General features: G+C 42.1%; 1 protein-coding gene across 2 annotated transcripts in view; it reads left to right on the top strand.

The window, feature by feature from the left end:
* Positions 1–13,906, top strand: part of traf6 (TNF receptor-associated factor 6) — a 68,632-nt gene that overhangs the window by 44,869 nt on the left and 9,857 nt on the right. For both annotated transcript variants that reach the window (XM_080190501.1, XM_080190502.1), the window contains 2 exons: positions 427–498; positions 6,303–6,380. In XM_080190501.1, the coding sequence (XP_080046627.1) occupies positions 427–498; positions 6,303–6,380 (150 nt within the window). The remainder of the gene's footprint in view (positions 1–426; positions 499–6,302; positions 6,381–13,906) is intronic.

The following is a 13,906-nucleotide window of genomic DNA, read 5'->3' as shown; positions in this document are numbered from 1 at the left end:
ATAATGCCTCCCCCAGCCCCTACAGATATTGTCCCACTCCCACAACATTACTGACCCCCTTATCCCTTCCCCATCGATCTCAGGGCAGAGTGGCAGTGCACCCCGTTCCTCTTCACAGGTCATGGGCAGAGTGGCAGCAGATCCCCCCCCCCCTTCAGTTTAAACGCATGCAAATGCATTAGATACTAGTAACATTCCAATCATCCACAGTGCTCCGATTTATTTCCATTTTCTGAAATTCCAATGGCCCAAATCCCTTCCCATTTTTTCCCATTGTACCAAACTTCTGTGGATCAAATTCCTTCTCCCATGTCAGTGAACTAACAGAATAATGTAGGCAGCATTATCCAACTGTCAGAACCCTGAGCTGATTTCTGGTCGGATACACGAATGTTTACTGAACTGTGGGTTTTGTTTCTGATTCAGAGTCATGATCTCAATTGTCCATTGGCCAATGTGACCTGTGAATACTGCAACATGGAACTAATCCGAGAACAGGTGAGTGGATCTAGTGACGCTACATTGTACATACTATCAAAAGTCCTCTGCAGATATTTTTTAAAAGATATTTTTATTGAGAGTTTTCTATTCTTCATTTACCACACAAAAGGTAAGGGGGTATGGAGTTGGGGGTACGGTGTTAGTGTGGATAGAGGATTGGTTGTCAAATAGGAGGCAGAGAGTGGGGGTTAATGGGTGCTATTTGGATTGGCAGTTGGTGACTAGTGGAGTGCCCCAGGGGTCGGTGCTGGGGCCTCAGCTATTTACCATTTATATAGATGATCTGGAGGAGGGAACCGAGTGTATGGTGTCGAAATTTGCTGAAGGCACCAAGATTGGTGGAACGGCAAATTGTGCGGAGGGTGTGGAGAGTCTGCAGAAGGATCTAGATAGGCTGGGCAAATGGGCCAGGAACTGGCAAATGGAATTTAATGTTGGCAAGTGTGAGGTGGTCCACTATGGTAGGAAGGACTATCACTTACGTGGCAAAAAACTGCAGCAGGCGACGGTGCAGAGGGACGTCGGGTTCCTTGTGCATGAGTCGCAAAAACCCAGCCTGCAGGTGCAGCAGGTGGTCAGGAAGGCTAATGGGATGCTGGCCTTCATAGCGAGGGGGATTGAATATAAAAGTAGGCAGGTCTTGCTGCAGCTGTATAGGGCATTGGTGAGGCCGCAGCTGGAGTACTGTGTGCAGTTTTGGTTGCCGCACTTACGCAAGGATATTTTGGCCTTGGAGGGAGTGCAGAGGTGGTTTACTAGGCTGATACCGGAGTTGAGGGGGTTGAGCTATGAGGAGAGGCTGAATAAACTAGGCTTGTACTCGTTAGAGTTTAGAAGAATGAGGGGAGATCTCATTGAGACGTATAGGATGATGAATGGGATGGATAGGATAGAGGTGGAGAGACTCTTCCCACTCAGAAAGGACAGTAGGACTAGGGGGCACAGCCTCAAGATAAAGGGGGGGCAGTTTAGAATGGAGTTGAGGAGGAACTTCTTCACTCAAAGGGTGGTGAATCTCTGCCTGTTGAAGTGGTGGAGGCTGCCTCGCTAAATATTTTTAAGACGCGGGTTGATGGGTTTTTGATAAGCGAGGGGATTAAGGGTTATGGGGAGAGGGCGGGAATGTGGAACTGAGTTACGACAGATCAGCCATGATCTTATTGAATGGCGGAGCAGGCTCGAAGGGCTAGATGGCCTACTCCTGCTCCTATTTCTTATGTTCTTATGTTATGTTCTAAGTTCAGCCATGATCTCCCAGGAAGGTAGCATAGATAATACACATCAGGATCAGATAATTCAGGGTCGGGCATCAGAATTAAAAGAACAGATTAAAAAATGAGTAACATTAGAGCTCGAAAAAAATGCAGTTTGTGGACATCAACAACAACACCCCCCACAAGTACTTGGGATATAGACATAGCCAGATGCTCTCTGGCTGGATAAGGTGGCAGATGAGCCTCTGCTCTGAGCATTGCACAATCAGTGTGGTGAAAGTTCTTCAACAAAACTGGGTAGGAATTAACATACTTGAGAACTCTGGATCGCTCAGAAGCATTGGGCTCTGACACCATAGCCAAGTTAGTCACGTCTTTATACAGGTTGTTCCAATACAGCTACAGCAATGCTGTCTATCTGACAGACTTGAAAATTGCTTAGCTATGTATTCTTTGCCACAAGAAGTAGGACAAATTCAATCTTATTAATAACTGCCCTGACAGCCCACTTTTGGTTAGTCAAATGATAGAAACATTGATCACAGTAGTGGCATTTATTAACCAATAATCTGATCACTGTTGGCAGTGACAACTTTTATTTATATAGCATCTTTAAGACAGTAAAACATCTCAAAGCAGTGTCATTTGAAAACTTCAAGCCATTGAACAGAAACTTAACTGGACCAGCGATGTAAAATACTATGGCTTCAACAGCAAGATAGAGTAATTCTGAGACTGGGAAGTCTGCAGTGAGTGAGTTATATGAACGTCAAAGCCTTTCCACTATCTACAAGGCATAACTTGGGAATGTGGTGGAATGCTCGCCACTGCCCATGTCAAGGCTTCTCAGATTTTTTGGGTCGAGGGGTCCCATTTCAAATTTATAAGTAATCACCTGCTCCCACCTAAGTTATAATACTTATGAGGCTCATTTTGAAAGTGTTGCATGTAACACTTTATGTAAATTTTATCTGAGGTCCCTATCAGCTTCAAGAAGATGACCATCATCCTGGTAGCAAAAAGAAGCCAGGCAGCGTGCCTTAATGACTATTGTCTGGTGGCTCTCATGTCCATCATCATGAAGTGCTTTGAAAGAGTTGTCATGGCACAAATCCATTTCAGCCTTTCAGATTGCCTGGATCCACTACAGTTTGCCTACCGCTGCAATAGATAAGCAGCAAACGCCATCTTCCTGGCTATGCACTCAACTCTGGAACACCGAGGTAGCAAAGGCATCTATGTCAGACAGACTCCTATTTATCGACTACAGCTCAGCCTTCAGTGCCATTATTCCTACAAAACTCATCTCCCAACTCCATGGCCTGGGCCTTGGCTCTTCCCTCTGAGACTGGATCCTAAACTTCTGAACCCACAGACCACAATCAGTAAGGATAGGCAACAACACCTCTATGATCATCTTGAACACCAATGCCCCAGAATACTGTGTCCTCAGTTCTTTACTGTACTACTTATACACCTATCACTGTGTGCCCAACTCAATTTTCAAGTTTGCTGATGACACCACTATAGTGGGTTAGATCTCAAACAATGAAGTGATGGAATACAGGAAAGAGAGAGAGAATCTGGTGAACTGACAATAATCTGTTCTTCAGTGTCAATAAAATGAAGAAAATGGTCTTCGACTTCAGGAAGCGTAGTGGAAGACATGGCCCTGTCTATGTCAATGAAGACTAATAGAAATGGCCAAGAGCTTCAGAATTTTAAGTGTTCTGATCACCAGGTCCTCCTCATGCTGACACTATAGTTATGAAAGCCCACCAATGCCTTACTTTCTCAGAAGACTAACGAAATTTGGCATATTCGCTACAACTCTCACCAACTTTTACAGATGCACCATAGACAGCATGCTTTCTGGTTGTATCACAGCCTGGTATGGCTCTTCCTCTGTCAAGGACTGCAAAAAACCACAAAGAGTCATGAATGAAGCCCAATCCATCACGTAAACCAGCGTCCCATCCATTGATGCTGATTACACTTCCCACAGCTTTGGCAAAGCAGGCAGCATAATCAAGGATCCAGTGCACTCTGACCATACTCTCTTGCACCTCTTCCATTGGCAAAAAGATACAAAAGTCTGCCATGAGACTTTTGAATGGACTTACTTGCATTAAGTTGATCTTTCTCCACACTCTGGTTATGACTGTAACACTACATTCTGCACTCTTATCCTTTCTTTCTGAATGAACTGTGGTTTGTATAGTGCGCAAGAAACAATACTTTTCACTATATACTAATGCATGTAACAATAATAAATCAGTACAGAGTGTTTTAAGAAAAGAGATGTTTGAAGGTATCGGTAAAATAAGTGTACCTGCTACTCAATACCTAGTCTGTATATCTTTACTTTGATATTTCACAATGATTCCCATAAATTATTCTCCACTTGCAGATGGGAACCTATTTTAGCTTCCTGACCTTGGGGAAAATGTGCTATGAGCAAATTTGATTTTAAGTGCATTGTACTTGTATATTAAATAAAACTCCCCAATCTTGAACAAAGCTGAAATTGTCAGGCACCCATCTACCAACCCTGACAACTGTAGGTCTACTTAGTAATCTTTGTGACATTGTCAGCAGTCCTCCATGTATTCTTTCCTCAGAGGTGAGATTTGCAGCCATCCCGTGCTGCACATATAATAGTGTGCTCTGCTCCTCACTCAAAGCTAGCCCACCTGCAGCCCCCACTTATTTACCTTTTACTCTTGTCCTGGGTGATTGCCCACATTACCCAACTGTGCTTGGTAAAAGCTTTCACATTCAATCTTGGATCTGCAGAGATATGCAGGCCTCAGGTTGAGAACCACTTGCCTAGATGCTTCAACAACACTTGAACCTTGACAACAGCTAAAGCAAAGCAACTACTTGATTGGCACTTAGTCACTACCTTAAACGTTCACTCTTCCATCCAGCAGTGCATAGTGATAGCAGTGGGTACCATATACAAGATGCACTGTATCAAGAACCTTAACGTAGTAGCAGTGTTTCATCACAAAGTGACATTCATGCCACATAATGATGATATCCAGCAAGAGATAATCTACCATCTCCCCATGATATTCAATGGCACTACCATTACTAATTTCTCCATTATCAATGTCCAGAGGATTGCCATTGAACATGGACTGAACCAGATCAGCCATATAAATACTGTGTCTGCAAGAGTGATGTGGAGATGCTGGTGTTGGACTGGGGTAAACACAGTAAGAAGTCTTGCAACACCAGGTTAAAGTCCAATAGGTTTATTTGGTAGCGCAAGCCACTAGCTTTCAGAGCGTTGCCCCTTCATCAGGTGACTTGTGCCATTTATAAGGCACAAGTCAGGAATGAGTGCAACTCCAACAACACTTGTAAAGCTCAACACCATCCAGGACAAAGCAAACTCGTTTGAACAACACTCCATCCACCAAATGTTCACTCCCTCCACCATCAATGCATAGTGGCAGCAGTACATATCATCTATAACAACTCACAAAGGCTCTTTTGACAGCACTTTCAAACCTGTGCCACCTACTTTGGAACATCACCACCTACAAGTCCCCTTGCAAGCCACACGCCATTCTGACTTGGAAATATATCACCATTCCTTCGCTGTTGCTGTATCAAAATCCTGGAGCTCCCTTGTTAAAGCACTATGGGTGTACCTACACCCACTGTAGCTATTTGAGAAGACAGCTCACCACCATGACCTCGAGGGCAAGTAGGGATGAATAATATTTACTGGTCTTGTCAGCAATGCCCATGTCACAAGAAAGATTTTTTATAACTTAACATCACCTTGAGGGCAATAAAGCTCATCTTGCCAGCAATGCCTCTATCCTTTGAATAAATGAATGAATTAAAAAAAAATCTGGATGGGACCTTGGGATGTGAGGAGAAAGAGAGAAACTCAGGTGATGTCCATCAACAGAGGGAACCTCCATTTTTGGCAATCTTAATAAGCAGAGGTATACCTGGCTCAGATGACTTGAATTACATTTGTACCAATTTGTAGTGAAACAGGAGAATTAAACTTGTAGATAACAGGAACAACTCAGGATTTTCCAGAATTAAAATTCCTTCAAGGGGAAGAAGCAATCTGGCCTCCCTACATATCCGTAGCACTGAATACACTAACGCACCTTTTGTTTTGCATCGCAGACTGAAACTCATCCCAGTCCTGTCTTAGTACGTTAACTTTCTAGTAATGATCTCTAATGTAAAACACATTAGGTTTCTCTTTAATATTGCATTGATGGGCCACTAGGTATTCGGTTGATACGTTACCCTTGATTTCAAAGTACTGGATTGGTGATTGTGAAGGTTTCTGTGCCAAGATGAAGGGAACAGATTATCCGAGTCGCTTGTGTTGAGGGATTGGACTGTACTGAAATCAGTTTTGATAGAATCTATTCCTCTGCAGCAGCTGGGGACCGGCGGGAGGATGTGGGCTGACCAAGTGGGGGTGGAAGGAAGAGGAATGCCTCAGTAAATACAGTGGACACTACTCTGCAAACTGTTAGTTTCTGTCCTCCATTTTTATACCTCGCTATTTGGCTTTTAACTTAAATGTAATCATTCTCTCTACAGATGCAAAACCATTATAATCTGGACTGCCCAAAAGCGCCTGTACCCTGCACTTTTAGTACCTTTGGCTGCCCAGAAAAGGTGAGTCAGTGCCACAATATTGCCTGCCTTTGTACAGCCTGATACAAGACATGTTTCAAGTGATTGATGTTATCCTAATGTCTATAACCAGCGTGAAATAAATGAACTGTTGCCTCCTCACTCTGACAATTGTATCCCTTTACTAGTGTAGAACAGAAAGTGAGTAGGAGTTCTATCAATTTTAATGCCAATCATTTATTTTAAACGGGTTAGTAGTTGTTAAACTAACATATACAGGAGTTTATACAAAATTCATGCAGGCAAATTAAGCACGGAAGTTATTCCATCTTTACTCCAAATACCGATAAACTAATAGCTAAGGTAGGGTATAAATTACTCAAGAACATAAGAAGTAGGAGTAGGCCATTTGGTCTTTCGAGTCTGCTCTGCCATTCACTAATACCCAAGATGATCTGGCTGTGGCTCAACTCCACATCCCTGTCTGTGCTTAAAAATCTGTCTATCTTAGCCTTGAATATATTCAATAACCTAGCCTCCGCTGCTTTCTGGGAACAGGAATTCCAAACTTTAATGACTCTGAGAGAAGAAACTCCTTATTAAATGGGAGACCTATTTTGAAACTGTGCTCCCTAGTTCCAGAATCCCCCATAAGGGGAAACATGTCCTTATCATTTTCCCTGTCAAGTTCGCTCAGAATCTTATCTTTCAATAAGGTCACCTCTCATTTTCTAAACTCCATTGAGTTCAGACCCAATCTGCTCAACTTTTTCCTTATAAGACAAACCCCTTCACCTCGGGAGTCAACTTAGTGAACTTCTTTGATTTGATTTATTATTGTCACGTGTATTAGCATATAGTCAAAAGTATTGTTTCTTGCATGCTATACCGACAAAGCATAGTGTTCATAGAAAAGGAAACGAGAGAGTGCAGAATGTAGTGTTACAGTCATAGCTAGGGAGTAGAGAAAGATCAACTTAATGCAAGCTAGGTCCATTCAAAAGTCTGACAGCAGCAGGGAAGAAGCTGTTTTGAGTTGTTTGCTACATGACCTCAGACTTTTATATCTTTTTCCCGATGGAAGAAGGTGGAAGAGACAATGTTCAGGATGTGTGAGGTCCTTAATTATGCTGGCTGCTTCGCTAAGGCAGCAGGAAGTGGATGGGAAGCTGGTTTGCATGATTGATTGGGCGACATTCACAACGTTCTGTAGTTTCTTGCGGTCTTGGGCAGAGCAAGACCCATACCAAGCTGTGATACAATCAGTTCTGTGAATTGCTTCTAATACAAGTACATCCCTCCTTAAATAAGGATTCTGAAACTGTATGCAGTTGTCTAGGTGTCATCTCACCAATGCCCTGAACAATTAAAGCAACATGTCTTGCGTTTGTACACCATTCCTCTGCAATCAAAGCCAACATTCCATTTGCCTGCCTGATTACTTGCTATAGCTGCGTGCGAGGACTTCCCAGTTCTCTCTGCACTGCAGTATTCTTCAGTTTGTCTCAATTCTAAATAATATTCTACTTTTGTAATCCTCCCACCAAGCTGGTCAACCTCACATTTTCTCCATCTGCCAAATCCTTGCTCACTTGCTTAATCTATCAATATCCCTTTGTATATCTGCATCCTCATACCTTTGTATCATCATCAAATTTGACTATAATACACTAGATCCCTTTATCTAAGACATTAATATAAATTGTAAATAGTTGGGATCCCAGCATTGATCTCTGTGGCACTCCATAAGCTGCAGTTTGCCATCCTGAAAATGACCCATTTATCCCAACTCTGTTTCCTGTTAGTCTTCCATCCATGCTAATGTATTACCCCCATCACCATGAGCTCTTATATAAATAAAAATAAAGTGTTGCAGATGCTGGAAATCTGCAATAAAAACAGAAAATACTGGAAAATCTCAGCAGGCCTGGCAGCATTCGTGGAGATGCCAAGTTTGTGTTTCGGGTCCAGTAGGACTCTTCTGAAGTTCATGAGCCCTTTCGTTATCCTTTATGTGACACCCCATCAGATGTCTTTTGGAAATCCAAATATATTGCATCAACTGATTCCCCTTTAAGCAATCCTGTTGTTACATTCTCAAAGAACATTAATAAATTTGTCAAACTCTATTTCCCTTTCGCAAAACCATGTTAACTCTGCTTGATTCTATGCTCCTATTTCCTTAATAATGGATTCAGATATTTTCCCAATGATGGCCACTGGACTAACTGGCTCACAGTTTCCTGCTTTCTGTCTCTTCTCCATCTTGAATCGTGGTATTACATTTATAGTTTTCTATTCCGCCGGGATGTTTCCAGAATCTAGGAAATTTTGGAAGATTTCAACCAATTCATCCACTATCTCTGTAGCCACTTCCTTTTTAAGGTCCTAAGATGTAGGACATCAGTCCATCAGATTTGTCAACCTTTAGTCCCCTTAGTTTTCTTTAGTACTTTTTCGCTAGTGATAGTGATTATTTTAAGTTCTTCCTTTCTGTACCTTGATTTTCTACCATTATTTTTGGTACCTTCCATTTGCTGTAATCCTGATAGTACCCCTGGATACCAGTTACATGTACGAGTGACAAAATGGTTAGCGTTGCTGCCTGTCAATGCCAGAGACCTGGGTTCAATCCTGGTCTTGGGTGACTGTGGAGTTTGCAAGTTATCCCCGTGTCTGCGTGGGTTTCTCTGGGTGCTCTGGTTTCTACCCAGAGTCCAAAGATGTGCAGGTTAGTTGCATTGGCCATTATACCTTAGTGTCCCAAGATGTATAGGTTAGGTGGATTGACCTGTGTTAAATCTGTGGGGTCGTGGGATAGGGCATGCAGAGGGTCTAGGTGAGATATTCTGTCAGTGTATCAGTCAGAGTTGGTGCAGACCTGGTGGGCTGAATGACTATTTTCTTGCACTGTAGAGATTCTACTCCTGATCATTCTACATTCCTGAGTAATGACTACTCCTGATAATTGTACATCATGTATCTGTCCAGAGTAATGATTACTCCAAATTGGTGCATCAGTATAGAATAATTATACATCTGCACACCAGCAAAATAATGAGAGTTCTATCTCGGTGTACTGGCACAGAATAATAATTACACTTTGTAGTTATTCTGCATGAATACATAGTTATATAGTAAACTACTCCTTGATAATTGAATGTCCATGTACTAGCATAGAGCAGTGATTAACCATGAGGGGGGATTTCCATATAATCAGTTCCTCCCTTAATGCCAACAATGGGGTGTTCTTCGCTGCAGAGCAAGAACTGCTTCTAGTTGTCTGCTCACATACAGTTGAAAATTGCTGCTGCTAAGTGAGTTTGTATGCCATTAGAGGCTGAGGATTATTCCTAATGCCAGTATCGGTCACTGCTGACAATGGGATACATGTGTACCAGATACGAATGGTTGCAGTTCGACAAACAAATGTTAACACTAACATTTGTTAGGTTACCACTAACATTTGTTAGGTTCAAATCTGGAGTGGTGTGACCAAACGGGATTACAGCAAGGGTAGGAAAGGAGAATTGAGTTGCTTTATAGAAGGTGTTGGTGGAGCTTTGCTAAAGCGATATATTCTAATCCTTTACCCAATTTCAATCTTTCTGTCATTCTGACTCAATTTCTACTTTAGTGGCCGTAAGTAGTAACATGAAGCGTCAGTATAGCCTCATTGATTTCTATCAAGTGCAGGATCAAAAACTACACTTGATCTTAGCCAAAAGGCCAAGAGTTTTCAAGCACCATAATGATGCTGTGGAAAATACAATTCTCACACTCAGGTGGTTAAAGCACGTTGTTAAAACTGAACACAAAATGGATAAGAAGGCCAATCCATGACTTACAAAGGAAATTAGAGAGTATCCGATCTATGGAAGAAGCGTACAGATTGGTCAAGGAAAATACTATGTCTGAAGATTGGGAGCAGTTTAGAATTCAGCAAAGAGATTGATTAAGAAGAGGAAAATACAGTATGAAAGTAAGCTTGCAGGGAACATAAAGACTGACACTGAGAGTTTCTGTAGATATGTGAAGAGAGAGGTTGGTGAAGACAAATGTAGGTCCCATACGGACAGAAACAGGGGAATGTATAAAAGGGGACAAAGAAATGGCCGAGTAACTGAATACATACTTTGGTTCTGTCTTCACAAAAGAGGGCACCAATCAAATGCCAGAAATGTTGGAGAATGCAAGATTTAGTGAGAAGAACTGAGGGAGATCAATATTAGTAGAGAAATGGTGCTGAGAAAATTGATGGGATTGAAAGTGGATAAATCCCCAGGGATTGATAATCTTCATCCCAGAGTACTTATGGCTCTAGAAATGGTGGATGCATTGGTGGTCATCTTCCAGGATTCTATAGACTCTGAAACAGTCCCTGCAGATTGGAGAATAGCAAATATCACTCCAATATTCAAAAAAATGTGGTAGAGAGAAAACAGGGAATTATAAACCACTAAGCTTGACATCAGTAGTGGGGAAAATTCTCAAATCCATTATCAAGGACTTTATAGCAGAGCATTTACAAAGCAGTGGCAGAATCAGACAGAGTCAGCGTGGATTTATGAAGGGGAAATCATGCTTGACAAATCTATTGGAATTCTTTGAAGATGTAATTAGTAGAGTTGACAAGGGGGAACCAGTCTATATGGTATATTTGGAATTTCAGAAAGTGTTTGACAAAGTCCTACACAAGAGATTATTGTGCAAGATTAAAGCACATGGGTTTGGGGGAAGTGTATTGAGATGGATAGACAACTGGTTGGCAGAGAAGAAACAAAGGGTAGGAATTAATGGGTGCTTTTCAAATTGGCAGGCAGTAACTAGTGGGGTTTGACAAGGCCCCGCATGGAAGGTTAGTTAGGAAGGTTCAGTGGCTAAGTATACATGGAGAGGTAGTAAATTGGATTAGATGTTGGCTCAATGGAAGAAGCCAGAGAGTGGTAGTGGAGGATTGTTTCTCTGAGTGGAGGCCTGTGACTAGTGTTGTGCTACAGGGATCAGTGCTAGGTCCATTGTTGTTTGTCATCTATATCAATGATCTGGATGATAATATGGTAAATTGGATCAGCAAATTTGCTGATGATACAAAGATTGGAGATGTAGTGGACGATGAGGAAGGTTTTCAAAGCTTGCGGAGGGATTTGGACCAGCTAGAAAAATGGGCTGAAAAATGGCAGATGGAGTTTAATGCAGACAAGTGTGAAGTATTGCACTTTGGAAGGACAAACCAAGGTAAAATATACAAGGTAAATGGTAGGACACTGAAATGTGCAGTAGAACAGAGGGATCTGGGAATACAGATACGTAATTCCCTAAAAGTGGGGTCACAGGTAGATAGGATCGTAAAGAATGCTTTTGGTACATTGGCCTTTATAAATCAAAGTATTGAGTATAAGAGTTGGAATGTATTGGTGAGGTTGTATAAGACATTGGTGAGGCCAAATTTAGAGTATTGTGTGCAGTTTTGGTTACCTAATTACAGGAAGGATATTAATGAGGTTGAAAGAGTGCAGAGAAGTTTACAAGGATGTTGCCGGGACTTGAGAAACTGAGTTACAGAGAAAGGTTGAATAGGTTAGGACTTTATTTTCTGGAGCAACGAAGAATGAGGGGAGATTTGATAGAGGTGTATAAAATGATGATGAGTATAGATAGAGTGAATGCAAGTAGGCTTTTTCCACTGAGGCTAGGGGAGGAAAAAAACTAGAGGACATGGGTTAAGGGTAAAGGGGGAAAGGTTTAAAGGGAATATCGGGGGGGGGCTTCTTCAGACATAGAGTGGTGGGAGTGTGGAATGAGCTGCCTGATGAAGTGATAAATGCGGGCTCACTTTTAACATGTAAGAAAAACTTCGACAGGTACATGGATAAGAGGAGTGTGGAGGGATATGGTCCAGGTGCAGGTTAGTGGGACTAGGCAAAAAAATGGTTCGGCACAGCCAAGAAGGGCCAAAAGACCTGTTTCTGTGCTGTAATGTTCAATGGTTCTGTGCTTCTATGGGTGCCACAGGGATCGGTGCCAGAACCCCAGTTATTTGCAATATATATTAATGATTTGGATGAGGGAACAAAATATAACATCTCAAAGTTTGCAGATGATACCAAGTTGGATGGGAGAGTGAACTGTGACGAGGGTGCAGAGATCCTTCAGAGTGATCTGGACAGGTTGGGTGAGTGGGCAAATCAATGGCAGAAGCAGTATAATTTGGATAAGTGTGAGGTTATTCAGTTTGGAAGCAAAAACAAAAAGGCAGATTACTACCTGAATGGCAGTAAATTGGGAGAGAGGACTGTGCAGCGGGACCTGGGTGTCCTTGTGCGCCAGTCACTGAAGGTAAACATGCAAGTGCAGCAGGCGGTAAAGAAGGCAAGTGGCATGTTGGCCTTCATTGCGAGAGGTTTCAAGTAATGGAGCAGGGATGTGTTGTTGCAATTATACAGGACCTTGATGAGGCCACACCTAGAATATTGTGTGCAGTTTTGGTTTCCTCTTCTGAGGAAGGATATTCTTGCTCTCGAGGGGGTGCAGCGAAGGTTTACCAGGCTGATTCTGGAGATGGTGGGTCTAATGTATGAGGCGAGATCGAGTAGGTTAGGATTGTTTTCGCCAGAGTTCAGACGAATGAATCTCATAGAGACCTATAAAATTCTAACAGGACTAGACAGGGTAGATGCAGGGAGGATGTTCTCAATAGTTGGGGAGTCCAAAACAAGGGGGTCACAGTCTGAGGATTCAGGGTAGACCATTTCGGATGGAGGTGAGGAGACATTTCTTCACCCAAAGAATGGTGAGGTTGTGGAATTCATGACCCCAGGAAGTAGTTATGTCAAAACGTTGAATGTATTCAAGAGGCAGCTGGTTAGAGCACTTGGGACAAATGGAGTCAAAGGTTATGGATAAGACTATGATCATGGCTGTTCATCCAGCTCAACAATGAATGGTGGAGCAGGCTCGAAGGGCCAAATAGCCTCCTCCTGCTCTTATCTTCTGTGTTTCTATTGCATAGTCTCAACAACCTTTTAGGTGAAATCATTTTCTTTAACTCCCTCACTGGCGTGATTGGTAAACCTAGCAGTGTCAATAAATGAGACAGCTGGTGGTGGGGAAGCAAGAACTCGAGGAAGAAATCCTTGCATTTGCCAGGACTGTATAATAACAAACTGTGCAGATAGCTGGAGGGGTCTTTCATGTTCTTCTGCTTGCTGCCACATATAGTAGCATTGTTGGGTACTGCCAATGCAGTTTATAATATAAATTTACCTTGCTGTCTTAGACCCTTGAGAGAATGAAATGTGATTTTACCCAGCTTCAATCTTCTTGATTCTGGAATTATCGTCCTGGCACTTGCCAATTGCTGTTTAATAAATTGACTGGCTGTTCCTTTTTAAAAGTAATCCGTTTGTATCCTTCACTTTGGTACTTTCTGTTCTTGTTGCTCACAGTTCAGGGAGGAGGTTTAAAAGGTATAGAAAACTACACAGGAGCATAATCCTAAAATTAGAGTTAGATTGTTCAGGAGTAATGTCAGGAAGCACTTATTCACACAAGTGGAATCTGGAACA

This window comes from Carcharhinus amblyrhynchos, chromosome 6 (assembly GCF_965287045.1).
Source record: "Carcharhinus amblyrhynchos chromosome 6, sCarAmb.v2.hapA, whole genome shotgun sequence".
NCBI classification, from domain to species: Eukaryota; Metazoa; Chordata; class Chondrichthyes; order Carcharhiniformes; family Carcharhinidae; genus Carcharhinus; species Carcharhinus amblyrhynchos.
Note: the sequence above shows the minus strand (reverse complement) of the source record. Positions and strands in the feature narration are given on the sequence as shown.